This window comes from Pan troglodytes, chromosome 2 (assembly GCF_028858775.2).
Source record: "Pan troglodytes isolate AG18354 chromosome 2, NHGRI_mPanTro3-v2.0_pri, whole genome shotgun sequence".
Classification (NCBI taxonomy): domain Eukaryota; kingdom Metazoa; phylum Chordata; class Mammalia; order Primates; family Hominidae; genus Pan; species Pan troglodytes.
The window spans coordinates 111,485,505-111,502,493 of NC_086015.1; the positions used below are offsets into that span (position 1 = coordinate 111,485,505).

At 39.7% G+C, this 16,989-nt stretch overlaps 1 protein-coding gene across 1 annotated transcript in view; it reads right to left on the minus strand.

Annotated features, from left to right (window-relative positions):
- Positions 1 to 16,087: 16,087 nt before the first annotated feature.
- Positions 16,088 to 16,989, minus strand: part of IFT57 (intraflagellar transport 57) — a 60,213-nt gene continuing 59,311 nt past the window's right edge. The window contains exon 11 of the mRNA XM_526260.6: positions 16,088 to 16,286. Coding sequence (XP_526260.2) covers positions 16,108 to 16,286 — 179 coding nt within the window. The 3' untranslated portion in view covers positions 16,088 to 16,107. The remainder of the gene's footprint in view (positions 16,287 to 16,989) is intronic.

Consider the following 16,989-nt stretch of genomic DNA (forward strand, 5'->3'; position numbering starts at 1 on the left):
GCCCAGCCGACCCACCAATTGTGATGTCAATTATTGTGAGAAATAATTAAAAAGTTGTTTTGATCACTATATTTCACAGTTGTTTATCACACAGCAATAGATTACCAAGCCATTTGGGGTCTCCAGAAGCAGGTTCTGAGATAAGGAAGTGATTTGTTAGGACCTGTCCCCAGGGAAAACCAGAAGCATCATGGAGTATTGGGACAATAAAGTGAAGCAAACCAAACAAGTGTGTTATCAAGCAAAGTTCTGGGGAGGGTAACTTTGATTTAATCCTACAGGGAGTTTTGGAGACAGTGTAAGTCATAACTCAGCATTACCCAATCAGGTCAAAGGCACTAGAGTACCTAAACTCCTTTAACTGTCAGTCATTGGTTAAGGGCTATGTCAGGGATACAAAAACTCGCAGTCACTTCAGAGAAGTGTATCCCTGGGGAACAGTCCCCATGACCCACTCACTGGGGGAGCAAACACAGGGGCATTTGGCAGCCTAAAGGAAGTCCTCTGACAAGGAGACACCGGTGCCAGTCTTTGGGAGTGAAGGCACACCCAGAGGCAGTCTGTGTGACAACAGTAAGCTTGGGTGACCAATTTGTTTTGGTTTCCCTAGGACTGTCCATGTTTAAAACAGAAAGTTCTGCATCCTGGAACTTCCCTCAGTCCTGAGCAAACTGAACAGTTGGCCACTCTAGAAATGGATCCCAGGGGTCACGGGCACAGCCTGATAGTATCTTCTACAGCGAATGCATGAGTATCTCCAAACTAGAGTAAGTGGGGACCACAGGATCCTCCAGAGGCGGGTCTGTAAGAGGCCAAGGATGTGGGAGGTTAACAAGCAGGCAATAACTCTTTTAATGATAAGAGCCTATGATCTGTGACAGGGATAAGCAGTTTCACACTGTGTCAAACACTGCAGCAGAGCTAAGGATGATCTGAGTGGGGAAATGTCCTTTTAGTTTGGCAATTAGAGGCATGGGTGAGAAAAGAGGCGTGTTGGTGCTACTAGGAGCTGGGCTGGAATAGGAATCTCAACAATGGACACATGGACACAGCATCATCCTCAGACAAGGATATAAAGGGAGTCAGAGCTGGGCTGAAAACTGGGGCTAGAGGAAGGATGGGGGACAGGAAGAGGTGAATTTATTGTTAGGATTTTGAAATAATTTTCTGTGCTTCAAAAGTATCATTTTTGGATGTTTTCTGAGAGAAAGGAGTTCATGGATAAAAATGTAGGTAAAAGGTAGTCCTGGGGTAGTGAGGCTGGCGGCTTTTGTAGAAGGAAGAAATGGAGTCCTAGTCACCTCAATTACAAACAAAGATGGTTTCATTTACATTAAAGTTTATGGAACTAACAGTATGGAAATTATGAATTTGTTAGCAGGAATCAGAACTCTTCTGTGAGAGAAGACAAAGGTAACAGGGAGTTTTCTTTAAGGTTTATAGGTGTATTAGTCAGGGTTCTCTTAAAGGGACAGAACTAATAGGATATATATATTTATTTCGTATCCCTGGCACAGCACTTTGTATATCTTTATGTAAAGCGGAGTTTATTAAGTATTAACTTACACGATCACAAGGCCCTACAATAAGCTGTCTGCAAGCTGAGGAGCAAGGAGAACCAGTCTGAGTCCCCAGACTGAAGAACTTGGAGTCCAATGTTCGAGGGCAGGAAGCATCCAGCACAGGAGAAAGATGTAGGCTGGGAGGCTAGCCCAGTCTCACCTCTTCACGTTTTTCTGCCTGCTTTATATTTGCTGGTGACTGATTAGCTGGTGCCCACCCAATTAAGGGTGTATCTGCCTTCCCCAGCCCACTGACTCAAATGTTAATCTGTTTTGGTCAATACCCTCACAGACACACCCAGGATTAATACTTTGTATCCCTCAATCCAATCAAACTGACACTCAGTATTAACCATCACAATAGGTTAATGGATGGTTCAAGGACAACAAACAAGAATTTGTTCATTTAACCTCAGAATATTGATGAAAGGGGTGTTTTGAAATTAAGAAAGACATTTCTGTAAGAGAAACAAAAAGAATACCATTTTATTTAAATTCCACAAGTAAATATATGGAAAAGGCTCTGCTAACAAGGCATAACACTTAAGGTAAACGATAAAGGGGTTCAAGACAGGTTTGGATAAATTAATGAGTGCAGATCAGTACCAGATTAACAAAGAAAGGTGCTTAATCTTTACCTGTTAATGAGAACAGATGGACACAGGGAGGGGAACATCATACACTGGGGCCTGTTGGAGGGTTGGGTGCCAGGGGAAGGATAGCATTAGGAGAAATACCTAATGTAAATGATAGTTTGATGGGTGTAGCAAACCACCATAACACTTGTATACCTATGTAACAAACCTGCACATTCTGCACATTTATCCCTGAACTTAAAGTATACTTAAAAATTTTTTTTTAAATTACCTGTTAATTTTTTCATTTGTATTTTATTTAGTTTAAATATTTAAGAAACATAAAAGTCTACACAGTGGCAACCTGCTGTCTCGCATTTGTCCCACATCTGCACAGTCCCTGCCTCCCCAAATAGAAATTACTGATATGGGTTTCTTGTGTATTGTTTCAAAGATTTTTAAACATGCATATAAAAGCAAATAGAATAACCTTTTTGAAGACACGATGTTAGAACTGTTTTCTCCACTGTCATATCCCTGGTAGTTAGAATGGTCCCTGAGACACAGAAGGTATTCAGTAAATATATGTCAAATGGTTAAAAATATTTAACCCCACAATTTTAAACAATTAATATCATCTGACATAGTTTGGATGTGTGTCCCTGCCTGAATCTCATATTCAAATGTAACCCCCAATGTTGGAGGTGGACAAGGTGGGAGGTGATTGGATCATGGGGGTGGATCTGTAATGAATGGTTTAGCACCATCTTCCCTGGTACTGTCCTCCTGAGAGTGAGTGAGATCTAGTAATTTAAAACTGTGTAACACCCCTCTGTCCCTCTGCCCCCTTGCTCCTGCTTTTGCTGTGTGATGCACCTGCTCTCCTTTTGCCTTCTGCCATAACTGGAAGCTTTCTTAGGCCTCCTCAGAAGCGGATGCCGCTATGCTTCCTCTACAGCCTGCAGAACCATGAGCCTCTTTTCTTTATAAATTACCCAGTTTCAGGTATTTCTTTGTAGCAATGTTAGAACAGACTAATACAGCATCCTATACACACTTGAGTGTGTGCATCTTGCTTTATTTACTTACCATTATATCCTTGAGATTGTTCTTTATTGATACATAATTTTATTTATTCTTTTTTTTTAGAGCTGAGTTATATTCCATTGTATACGTACCACAACTTATTCAACCAATCCCTTATTCAGGGCTGCTTAGTCCATTCCCAGGTTTTTTTGCTATTATAAACATCACTGCAATGAATTTTCTTATGTGATTTTTGTATTTGTAGGATAAAGTTTTCAGAAGTGCAACACTAGTTTTTAGGAAGTCATGCTATCCCACGAATGTCTCAGATAATGGTGACAGAATTCTTGATCAAATGGACCACTGATCTACCCAGTATGACACTGCGTATGCTCTTTCAGTGGTTATTGGGATTGCTAATGCCAGGAGTCTTTGGCCTGCTTTTTTAAAAATGCAGAGAGATTTTGCAGAATGAGAAATAGTGAGAAGCGATGGAAGCAGTGAAATTGACACATAGATGCTCACAGTGATGCTGAATGATCAGAGCAGAATCAAATCTAAAATCCCAGCTCTTGTGTGGCCATGGCTTGGATCTCTAAGATGGCCGTTTTAACTGTGAAGTTTAGGTTTTAATTGCCATAGTATAATAATACATATCTGTGTTTTAGATATTTTTCTAAGAACATTTGAGTACCCAGGCCTACGCATAATGGCTTCTTTGCCAATCTCCCTTTATCACGGACTTTCATTTTCATCATAGCCTTAGGGCTTTGATCTTATTACTTTTGGTCAGACTCTGATACTGGGGACATCAGGCTGAAATGACAGCACCCCACGTGGTTTATCTCAGCGTTGTTCCTTACGGGGGAGGGCAAAGACAAATCAGACACGGGCGATGGTGCTAAAAGCAAAGAGTCTCCAATTCCTGAACCCAGACACACAGGGCTCTGCTTCTTCTCACTGCCTATTTCCATGTGAAACGTGAAGCTAATGATACACGCCCCACACCCTTTGCGGTTGTGGTGGTGAATATTAATTAGATAAGCTTCAAAATGCAGTTTGAGCCTTCAGGCCCGAGGTCCTTGATAAAAATTGGGTTATAGAATTAGTGAGATAAAGGAGCACATTCAAACCATGACCATTTTGCATTAAAGACTACCTTGACAACTGCTTTAAGCCTCTAACTCCAATACAATACCTAGGAACTTTCACTACGGTGCAAATGTATTTGTAATAATCTGCTTTATCTTCTTATGTACTAACTGCCAAAGACAGTGGGTAGTTTATCCATTTAGCAGATATGTTTTAAATGTTCACCTAATTCTGATGGAGTCATTGGTCTCAGAGAGAGCCTTGGGCTGCCAGCAAGGAAGTCTGCTTTTCTCTGGCTCCACCTCAACCATCTGAATGGCCTTGAGCACTTTACCTGAGCCTCGGTTTCCTTTTCAGTATATCAAGGTAGTCATAACTTCTGCCCCAAGCATCTTTGTGGATGAATGGGAAATTCAATGAGAATGGATGTACAAGGTTGCTCAGTAGAATAAGGTCCATTAAAGATTAATATTACTATGAGCAACTATACAGGTTACTTTTCAAGTTGAAAAGAAAACTGAGATGTTGGGAAACAAGCCCAGTATACTCTAGGCAAGGGCTTCCTATCAACTGAACCACAGACCAGTAACATACCTAAATTTTCTACTGTAATATAGCAAAATCATGTAGGCCTATTATACATGCATAAAATGTGTATAAAAGATATATATAAAATATGCACATATGGATATAAAATATAGGGATAATAGTTCAGTAATAACAACAACAACAACAAAAATCTTTTCAGTCAGTGCACATTGAACTGGCCTCTGCGGGGACTGGCAGAGTTAGGAAATGTCAAACCCAGAGCCTTGCCAGCATGCATTGCATCCTTCAGGGTAGTCCCGTGGCCTTTGGTTGGTCTTGGGAGCCTAGTACAGAGTTTTATTATGAGAGCTCTAGGGACTCAATGAGAGGAAAACCACCGGTTGATCTTTTATTTTTCCCCCTGAAAGTGGATGGCTACATGGAAGCTGGTGGTGCTGGTAGCTAAGGTGATGATTAGAGTCCAGTGGGCAGCGGGGAGAAATGGAATCTCTAGATTCCATTTGAATGCCACCTGGGCTAAGTAGATAATGCAGAAGAGTAAAGCAGGAGAGATAAGAATTCTTATAATCCAGGGTCATTATATTTAGTATTCAGAACTGCTACTGATGGTCTCATTTCAGGAAGAGAGTAGAGAGTGGTGAGGACTGAGGTACAATGGAGAGCAGTGTTCTGCTTGAACTGATTGTCACAAGTGGGAATGCAGGCTTTGCATTGTAGCATCTTTTGTTTTTTAGGATATCTTCAATCTGGATTTTTACATGAAAGTCTTTTTTGAATGTTGGTGTGTGTATACACATACTCATACCTTTACAACCACAGATCATGACATGAGGCAAACTGGAGTGGTCTCCTTGGGGACCCTTGGGTCCTCTGGTGGTTGGTGGGGAGAGGGTGGTACCAGGCCAGGAGTGGGAGATGTGATTTTAGCTTAGCACTGCAGCAACATGATCCTGAGTTCCTAATTCCCCTGCTCTCCTGGAGCTCAGCCCAACCTCCAGGGTGGAAGCAGAGAGGCTTCTGGGCCCAGATGTAAAAATGTGTCACCTTCCTAGGGACTGGCAGCTGAGGAACACTGCTTTAGAACTGTTTCAGATTTCCCATTTGGTGTGTCCAGTATCACGGGTCCTCTTGGCCATAGGGAGTTAACATGTGGATAATGGAATTATGCTTTGGAAGCCATGTGAGTTTCTAAGATAGACTATATGAGCTGTATTACAGGAAAGGTGGGTCCATGAAGCGGAACTAATGGTGACTCCAGTAAACATAAACACCAGCTACTTCTGATAAGGGGGAGGGTAACAGGCCAATGATTATCACCTTTGCACTTATAAAATGCAGTGCTGGGGTGTAATAGCTAAGCAACAGACATCTTACCACATGATTCTGGGGAACTGGCTTGCTCCAGGATTGGAAGGATAAGCAGTATTAAATGATTCATTATCTTGCTTATTTCCACTTCTTGGAATGTCCCAAATGGTAAGCAATGGGCAGGAACGTGTTGGCCAGGGCACAGACTACAACTATGAATTTGGAGAAGGCACTTCTGCTCAGCCGATTATTTCAATTTTCTCACCCATAAAAGGGTATAGCCAAAGAGCACCTTCTCAATACACTGTGAAAGCTGATTTGAAAACCAAAGACTTGCTTCATTTTTTTTCTCTCACTGTTAAGCCTGTATGTAGAAATCAGTCGCACCCAGTTTAATCAGACTTGTTTCTGTTTAGATGATAAGAGCAAAGGACTAATAAACAAAGGCACGTTAACCCCCGGGAAGGAGAGAGTGGGCAGTGATGCTGGGGTGGTGAGAATTAATACACATTTGATTGAGAACCAAATAGGTGCAGATACCTACATTATCCCATTGAATTCTCACAACTTCCCCACGAGGGAGGCATCATTACCTTCATTTTCCAGAGAGGGCAGTTTTCTTTTTGAAGGTTTGTTCCAATTACAGATCAAAACTAAAAATAAATGGGATACACAGGAAATGAGGGAAGAAGAGAGAGGGAACGTTGGAAGCTACATTCTTCTCCGTTGCCTTTAACTTCTCTGATGAATCTTCCTTAGTTTCCTTCCTCTGATCAGTCCTTAAGGGGAAGCATTTCCAAGCCTTGGTCCTTTTCTCAGCCTCTATTGCTGACCGATCTTATCCACTCTGGGATTGAAGCACAGCTTCCAGGTAGATGATTTCCATTTCTAGCTCTGATTCTACCCCAAGTGCCAGAACCGTGCCAGCCTGGCCCCCTCCCGGAAGGCTACCTGAACACATAAATGAGCGGGCTTAATTGTTCATGAGCAACCGGTGTTGTCAGGCAAGTCCCTCTGGCCTCTCCAGAATCCCAGTAAGTTTAAGACTAAATAGCATCTGCTGAAATTAAAATGTCATGAACACGACTGAAGGGGGCACCTCTGGATCAGCACGCCTTTTGTAAAGCTTGTGGGCTGCTGAATGGTTTCTGAGAGCCACATAGAGTTTTATGATGTCTCAGACTTCTTGGATCCCTTCCAAAAGTAGGGGGAATCTCACTCAGTGTCCTTACCCACTTGCTAGTTCCCTACCAGCCTCAGGCGCTAGGAAGACCATATCTTCCTCTCATTCTCTACGACCTGGCATTACTCAAAGTTTAGTATTTGATATCCTACCAGCTCTTCTGCCCTGATCCCTGGTTTGCTTACCCCAGATTGAAACTCTAGGACTGCCACTTCTTCATTCCTAACTAGACGAAATCATGGCATCCCTGGACAGACTTGGTTTTTGCCCTGCTGGCCTCCTCCGAAGGAATGGAAGCTTGGCCCATTGCTTCACATTTCGTTATAGTTTCTGGTCCAGTTGCCCCACCATTGCTTATTATAAGATATTCCCTTACCAAATATTGTCTGATGCTATTTGCAGCTGACTCATTGAGCACATCCATCTGGACGTTTCCAATATGCTTCAAATTCAACAAAATTCAAATCTAGTAGGGTCTCCTTCTTGACCCCGAATCAGGATCTTTTTCTGTTTGCATTATGTAAGAAGGGTCAGTGGCAGTAGGCATAGAATAGTGTAGTAGTCATCCATAGCTTCCGAAACTTCTTTGCTGTTTTTCCTCTGATACCGCTCTGAAAAGTCATGACTGGAGTCCTCTCTCCCTCCCCTCACCAGATCCCTCTGCCCTTTTCATGTGGGAGAAATTTCTAGCTTTGCTACTGACTAGGTGACTTTGGTCAATTTTTTCTTCAAGCTATTGATTTAATACACATATAAAGTTCCCTGCAAAATAGTAACTGCTCAATAAAGGGTATTTACAATTTAAAAAATTTTACATGTTAACCATCTTGACTTACTGTTGTCCTCATGTATCATGTATCATTACATTTCTCAGATTGAAGGTTTTATGGCATAATGGGTTGATATAAAGTCCACTATTATGTGGCCTTGGGCATGTTACTTATCTTCTCTGGATCTCAGTTTTATATCAGTAGAATGGAAATTATGTCTCCCTCAACTGCAAAATAAAAGGTGATCATATAGGTAGGATGCTCAGCACAGTGCCTGACACACATAGTGATAATAAATGATCATCAGTACTATCCCAGTGCCTTTGCTCATGTTAGTTCCTCTTTCTGCTGCTTCTCTTTTCCATTTTGAAAAATTCTAAAAGACCTGGCTCAACATATTTTCTCAACTGTGCTCCACTGTGCATAGTTTTGTTATCATATTTTATTATTTTATGCCTATTTGCTTTGCCCACTTTTCCTGCTTGACTCCTTAGCCTAGCATTCAAAACCCTCCACTTTGTTCTTCTTTTTCCCCCAGTGGTCTTCTAATTCTTCCCCTCCACCACCTGATCCCTTGATGCCCTTCCAGACCTCAGGACGTTGTGTCTTTTTCTCTGCCCAGAATGGTCCTTCCCATTTTTCTTTGCTACCAGGATCTTACTCATCCTTCAAGGACCAACTCTATTAATTCTTTCTTTACTCCATGTTAGAATTCCTTCTTCACCCCCATTTCAATAATACTGTGTTTATATCTCTATTATTAAACTCACCATTATAACATTTTAATTATGTACACAAATATTTCCCATTAGACTATGAGTGTGTGGAGGGAGGGATTGTGCCTTGTTCATTTTTGTTTCCCTCAGTACCCATTACTGTGTTCGAAATATAGTGGGGAGCCATCAAATGTTTGTTGTATTTGCACGACATGGATATACCATGTCACATCTGCCTAAACCAAGAGGCCAGAAATGTGATTAAAAGTGACACTTCTGGGTCCACAGCCCCCTCTGTAATGCTTGTAGGCCACTGAATGTTTTCCAAGTTCCAAATGAAAAGATGGTCTAAAATTTAACACAATCTCTATTTGAAATAAAATATCTAGTCACAGCCGGGTGTGTTGGCACATGCCTATAATCCCAGTACTTTGGGAGGCTGAGGCAGGCTCATCACCTGAGGTCAGGAGATCGAGACCAGCGTGGCCAACGTGGTGAAACCCTGTCTCTACAAAAAATACAAAAAATTAGCCAGGTGTGGTGGCACACGCCTGTAATCCCAGCTATTCAGGAGGCTGAGGCAGGAGAATTGCCTGAACTCAGGAGATGGAGGTTGCAGTGAGCCGAGATTGTGCCACTGCACTCCAGCCTGGACGACAAGAGCAAAACTCCATCTCAAAATAAATAAATAAATAAATAGTCATGAACGTAAGTACAGGCTAACACTTAATGACTAATGAAATCCAGGAAGCATAAGAGAAATTGGGTCACATACAAGGTAAATAGGTCAGTAAAACAAAGAAAAAACTAATAAACTCTGGCTATGATATCTAGTCCCTGGGTATTAGATAGAATCCTTATTGAAATTTATGGTTGTGGAAAACTGGCCAGTTTCATTTTCAGCATGGTTGGGTCAGGGACATTTCCTCTTATCAATAGGAAGCTGCTATACAATTAAATGGATCAATGATGCAGTGAGCTGAATTAGTCTTTTTATGGTCATATAATGGGACTAGTGTGCATTCTACATTATTTCAGTTGTACAAACATGATATTTGAATCTATCTTATAGGAAGATGCTTGGGCTGCTTTAGCCTATTGATTTGAGGAACAGTAAAAGGAACTGGTGATAGGAAGGCAGTAAAGTAATATCAATAAAATTGTGCAGGGGATTCACATTTGACACACTGAATAGCTTTATGTAGACTTAATGATTTTTTAGAACAATTTACAAATCTGCCCTAATTCAATTAGTACTATAATAATCTACCTTAAAATATGGTGGGGTATTCTGTTATGTATTTACTGCGTCTGGTTCTGGTCTGTGGAACATTATAACACTTGTTATCAGTGGTATGCTGGTAAACTGGCTCTATGTTTTGTTTTGCTTTTTAAAGCCTTGATTTCTAGTGTTTTCCAATTTCCATGATATAAATACAGTACTCTCGTAAGGGGCTGGTTTTAAGATACCAAAAGTTTAACATCCAGCTTTTGAGGTTTCTGAATATGTGACAGTTTGCTTTTTGGAGATGGTTAAGAGTGGCCTCCAGCACACCACTGAAAGCTATCGTAAATAATAAAGATAGTCTGCTAACAGTTTAAAATCCTGAAAGTTTAGGACTAAAAGCACTCAGAATATTGTAGTCCTACCCCTAACTTTGTAGGAAAAAAAGATTAAACTGAAAAATAGTGACGTCCTAAAAGTCATGCAGAAAGTTACTAGCTATGATATTGTGATGTAAGAAATATTTGGTCTTTGTTTCAGGTTGCTGGTACAAAACTCCTAAAACCCTTGTAATTTCCTGAGTGATAGGGATTAAAGGAGCATCAGCTGTTATTCATAATAAGCCCCTTTCAAGCATACTTGAGTTCAGGCTGATGAGGTATCTCTTGGAGGATAGCGGGTTGAAGAACCATGTGATTAGACAGTAGGAACTTCTACCCTACCCTCTGACCTCTGGGGAGAGCTGAGGGCCTGGAGATTGAGTTCAATCATCAAAGGCCAATAATTTAATCAATCATCCCTATGTCATGGATCCTCCGCAAAAGCTAAAGGGGTTCAGAGAGCTTTCAGGATGGTGAACACATGGAAGTGCTGGGACAGTGGCATGGAAACTCCATATCCCTTCTAATACCTTCCCCCATGTCCCTCTCATCTGGCTCTTCATTTGTATCATATAAACTGTCAAACACAGGTGAAGTGTTTTCCTGAGTTCTATGAGCTGTTATAGCAAATGCTCAAACCTGAGGAGGTCATGGGAATCCCCAGCTTACAGCCAGTTGTTCAGAAGTGTAGGAGGCCTTGACTTGTGATTGGCATCTAAAGTGGGAGCAGTCTTGCAGGATTGAGCTCTTAATCAGTCGGGTCTGTGCTAACACTGGATGTTTAGTATCAGAAATGAATTGAATTGTTGGACACTCAGCTGGCGTTCAAAGAGCTGGAGAATTAGTTGTTGGTGTGAAAAAACGCACACATTTGGTGTCAGAAGTGCTGTGAGTACAAAAAATGTGTTTCTTTTTTTTTCCTTTTACTAGCAAATTTGGGATTGGAATCAAGGTGTCTGGATTCCCAGTGTATTCTATACACAAATCTTCACATAGGGAGGATAAAAGTCACTGGGCATGAATGAAAACATGACTGTATAATCTTGACTTGAAATATGGGACAAGGTAGGTGACAGGAGCTATAGTCATGAAGCTCTCACAGGGCTGCTCCAAACTACACTGAAAACCATTTAGGAAACCATGAAATTGGCTACCTTGCTCTTTGGTTTTCTGATTTTTTTTAAGTGATAGTTTTTAATATCAATATGTCTTAAAGTCCAGTGTGTATTAAGTCATCTAGGGTATTTATTAAAAATCTCCAAGCCAGGGCTAATATTAAGGCAATCCACAGGCCACACTGAGAATCACTAGTTTAGATCCTATTTAAAGACCCCTTCTGAGCTAAGATGCTTTGTTTACACACAGCCAGGGAAAAATTCTAGATTGGTGGCTCCCTAAAGTGCTTCCTAAATAAGCTGCATCAAAGGCACATGAGCAGCTTTTTAAAATTTCTGACCCCACCCCCCTCATTCCTACCCAAGCCGACTAAATAAAAATTGAGGGGAAGGGAGCTGAGAAATTGTATATGAGGGACTTGAGCATACATGCATTTCAGTATCCTCCGGGGGTCCTGGAACCAATCTCCCAAGGACACTGAGAGGTGACTGTATATATTTGTAAAAAATAATGGGACATTTGCTGATCGCAGATTCACAGTGTAGACAGGAAATTGTGAAGAAAATGAAACAATTCTCAAATTTCCCTGATTACACAAATTTTGTTTTTGCATAAAACTCATGGGAAGTGCTGACCTAGATAAATTAGAGGGCAGTAGAAAAATACTTCCTTAGAATTGTCAAAAAATTGTTTTACTTGGCCAGCAAACCAGACTATAAAATTATTAAAGTTGCGTTCAATGGACCACAGAATTTTGAGAGTGAAATACTATTTCAACAAATTGATTAGCTATTTGATTCAGAGAGAGACTGACTTCGATATAGAGCGCATAATCTTTAAGAACTATCATTTTAAAACTATTATTTTGAAATAATTTCAGATTATAGAAAAGTTTTAAAAAGTACAATTGAGTTCAGTATTTCCTGCTCCCACATTCCCAAAATGTTAGCAATTTCCTACATTTTTTTCACTATCCTCTCTGTATATGTATGAATATACAAACACACATACCTTTTTTTTCCTGAACCATTTGAGAGTAAGTTGGTGACAGGGTGCCTCTTTAGAATCAAATACATGTGTGTATTGTTAAAAGTATATTATCTTATGTACAGCATAAATATCAAGAAATTAACATTAATACTATTATCCAATCCACAGGTCTTCAAAATTTTCCTGTTGCACCAATAATATCCTTTATAACAGGGGTCCCCAACTCCTGAGGCCATGGACCAGTCCCAGTCCCATTCCCAGTCCCTGGCCTGTTAGGAATTGGACCACACAGCAGGAGGTGAGCAGCGGGCCAGTGAGCAATACCGCCTGAGCTCTTCCTCCTGTCAGATCAGCAGCATTAGATGATTAGATTCTCATAGGACCGGGAATCTTATTGTGAACTGCACATGCGAGGAATCCAGCTTGCGTGCTCCTTATGAGAATCTGACTAATGCCTGATGATCTAAGGTGGAACAGTTTCATCCCAGAATCATCCCCGCCCTCTTGCCCCTGGTCAGTGGAAAAATGGTCTTGCACAACAGGGGTCCCTGGTGCCAAAAAAGTTGGGGATGACTGCTTTTATATATTTTTTATATATATGTGTGTGTGTGTGTGTGTGTGTGCGTGCACATATATATGCTATATATTATATATATACACATATGCAGACACACTAAAAATATTCATATTTTTTCCTTTCCTGGCCCAGGGTCCAATCTGGAATCTCCTGTTGCATCTAGCTGTCTTATCTCTTTAGTCTCCTTTGCTCTGGAACTGTTCCTTAGAACTTTTCATGACATTATTTTTGAGGAATATAGGCTATTTTATACAAATCCCTCAGTTTGGATTCATCTGATATTTCATGAGTAGATTCAGGTTATGCATTTTCAGCAGGAACCATGTAAGTGTGTGCTCTTCTCAGCAGGCCTATGGTCTCTATTTGTCCCATTACTAGTGGTGTTAACTATTATCACCTAAAGTGGTATCTACCAGGTTTCTATACTGTAAACAACTTTTTCCTTGTAAAATGTCTTACATAATTCAAGACTATGTAAATATCCTGTTTCTATCAAACTTTCACCTACCAATTTTAGCATCCATTGATGAGTCTTGCCCAAACAATTACTACCATGGTAGATGCCATGTGGTGATTTTCTAAATCCAGCGTTCCTTTTACATGAGCAGGAAGACCTTTCTCACCTCTCCATTTATTCTTTCATTCATTTATATCTGTGTGGACTTGTGGTTTCTTATTCCATGTGTTATTATTTATTACTATGACGATTGACTTTGATGCTCAAATTGTTCCAGATTGGTGGATGGTAAACCCTCAATCTGCTGTGTCCTTTAGATACTTCCCATCATTATTTAAGTACTTCCTTTCTGGCAAAGCAAGTATTTTAGACTCACCTTGTGCTTTTCCTGTTGCAGCCCAGGAATCAGAAATCTAAGACTTCCTTTTTTTTTTAAAGAAGAGAATTTAGACATCAAGATCTGAGTGCCCACAGTTGTAATTGGGCTGTCACTGCTACTAGGCTCTATCAGAGGACAGAACTAGGAAATATGTGTGTGTGTATTACTACATGTTAAATATTTCTATATTTCTATTAATCTATACATACTTTTAAAAACCCATGAGTTCATACTGATGCTTCTAATTCTAATCCAATACCATAGGAAAAGAACCCATTGTTTTTAATCGCTATCTTGAAACTATACCAAGCACACAGGCTTAATGTCATTAAACTCTTCATGCTATAGAATGGGAGCTAGAAGGTATCCTGGATCCACACAGTGCCAGTTATCTACTCATCCATTTACTAACTCAATACATTTACTAGACACTTTCTATGTGCTGGGCACCTGGCAAGGAATACGGAAATAAAAGACTTTGTCCTATCCTAAAGTAGCTCAATTCATTAGGTAGGACGGAAGAAAATAACAATATAGTATAATAAGCTCTTTATTCAAGGTATGCACAGTGTTCTATAGGAAGAGAGGAGGAGCACAGAACCCAACCTGAGTTAACTGGAATATTTCAGAGAAGGAAGTAAAAATAGGTGGCTTATACTACTCATTGCAAGAATTTTTAGATTTTTTACATGTCTGCATAAATAATGGGTGTACTTTGCTTCTGATTGAAATGCATTTTAAGGAGAGTTCTGATTTATCTAAAAGTGTTCTCTGCATTGATTGAATTCATCAAAAAACTACTCAGCCATGACAACAGCCATGAAAATAAATTCCCAGGACCAAAGGTTTTCAGTTTTTGTACTAGACTCCTCCCAAAGACCACACAGGAAAAGAGCAACTTCAGATTTTAAAAAATGCTTATTTTCCCATGGTGGGTTTTCTGCCTTTTTTTTTTTAAACAAATTAAATAAACTGGCATATTTGTCATTGTATTGATTGTCATCCTTTCAGGTAGTTTACATACACTAACTTTCTCCTATCTAAACTTATCTTAAACTAAAGAGAGGTCTAGTAAGGAAAGGGAAAGATCTGTGTATGTGAGCATGTTGGGGGATACGTCTAGAAAGAAAAAGCTAAGAAAAAAATAATATTCAGTGGAGAAAAGTATTAGGGTAAAGAATAACTTTTTAAAATTATTTTTGTTGTCCTAAACATAAAGCATTCTTATCAAATTTTCTACCACTGCTTTTGAAAATTATTAAAAAAAAAAAATTAATGCAGGCTGTCTCCTGCTTTGTGTTCCCCTGGCCAGTTTTCCCCAGTGCTAATTCTGGCATTCTAATGCTGCTTTTTTCACCAATTTAGAAATCCTAGCCTAGAAAGTTGCTCAGGAAGATGCATAAGTAAAGATCATCAGTACTAGAGGCTGATCTTCATGCGACCTGTCATCGTTCCTTCTTCTACAAAATGGTTCCCTAGTATAGCTGATATCACAGAAAAAGGTAGAAATTGAGACATGCATATGCACCTTCTCTTCATTCTAAGACCAGAGTCAAACATGAGTGATTGACTTATCATCATTCATTTATCCTTTTATTTAGTGGCCTCAGATCCTAGAAGATAGATTCCCTATAAAATCATTTTAGCCACGAAATATTCATAAGAAACCAACTTCAAATGTTAATGAGGATACTGAAGTTTTTTTTAACCTAAAAAAAGTGGCAATTTTAGGTAACCATAAAGCTGAGGCAAAGGCAGTTTGGGTTCTTGGAAAGAATCCTGCCTACCATCTTTAGCGGCCTCTGGGCACAAAGCACTTATGATCACTGCAGAGGTGGAGCAATGTAAAGGACTGTGTCAGCAGTTCATGTTGTGACAGCAGCAGCATCTGCAGAAAACGCAGGTCATATACCTTGGCTTACACAAGGAATGCTAAGAAAAATGAGCCACCAGGTGGGAGCTTTAACATAGGTAATGATTAGTGAAAGCTTCTTAGAAAGTGAGAATTTGTAATTACTTTATTAAACATTACATTCAGTGTAAAGGCTTTAACCTTCATAATCACCATGATATAATATGTGAGTATGCATATGTAAAAAAAATACCCATTGAACATAAAATTATGTTTTGAAATCTATGCAACATGAAATATAGTTTGATATAAAAAACCCAACTAATCAGAAACATGAAAACCAGTGTGTTTTAATAAAAGCCTGTTGCTGGTTCTGGAATAACTGTGGCATGCATGTTCCTAGTCATGTTGGACTTCTCCTTCAGCTTTGATTGGAGTAGTGTGTGTTCCACAATGCCAATTCTAATGTCCATCTCTACAGTTTCTTGCTTCAGTTTTGTTAAGCTCTGTTTAATCTTCACCAAAGGAGCTGCAGAATGAAAATAACATGAAATAAAAATGTTCATTTGGAGTATCAGTGTATTACAGAATTGTATGACATTTTCCTCACTTTGTCTTAAGCCCAAAATAGGGTTAAAAATATAGCCAAAAACTTACTGACATTCACACAGTTTTGCTGTGGCATTTTAAGCACCTGAGATTTTTAAGGATGAAAAATGATGTAGTATTTGATGTACTGAGACTAAACTTTCTTCCTTTTCTAGGGGAAAGAGCTGCTAAACAGGTGTTTAAGGATGTGTTCAAGATGATTTTATGAGCTAGTATATTTGTCTGTAGGAAAAGGAAATACAAAAGGGGAAAAGGGGAAGAGAGAATTATCTTTGATATGTAGATAATGGGCCCATTTAAAACATATTGCAAAAAAAAAAAATCCTGAACATTCCCTTTTGCAAGATCATTCAGTATATATCAATAGAACTCTAGAAAATTTTTCTAGGGCATAGAAAAGCCTTCGGCAATCACTACTGGCCCATATCAAAGTAACCTGCTCACAATGGAGGATGATTACCAGAGGATGATTAATTCTTCTCTATTTGACCCCTGCCCAGTCAGTTCTACTGGGGAGGAGGGAAAATAAACTACGGGTTATCACATCACTGCCTTAGTGTCATTTGGGCATATACTTAGTGCCCTTTTGTATATAAAATAGAAAAAGTGAAGCTCATTTGATG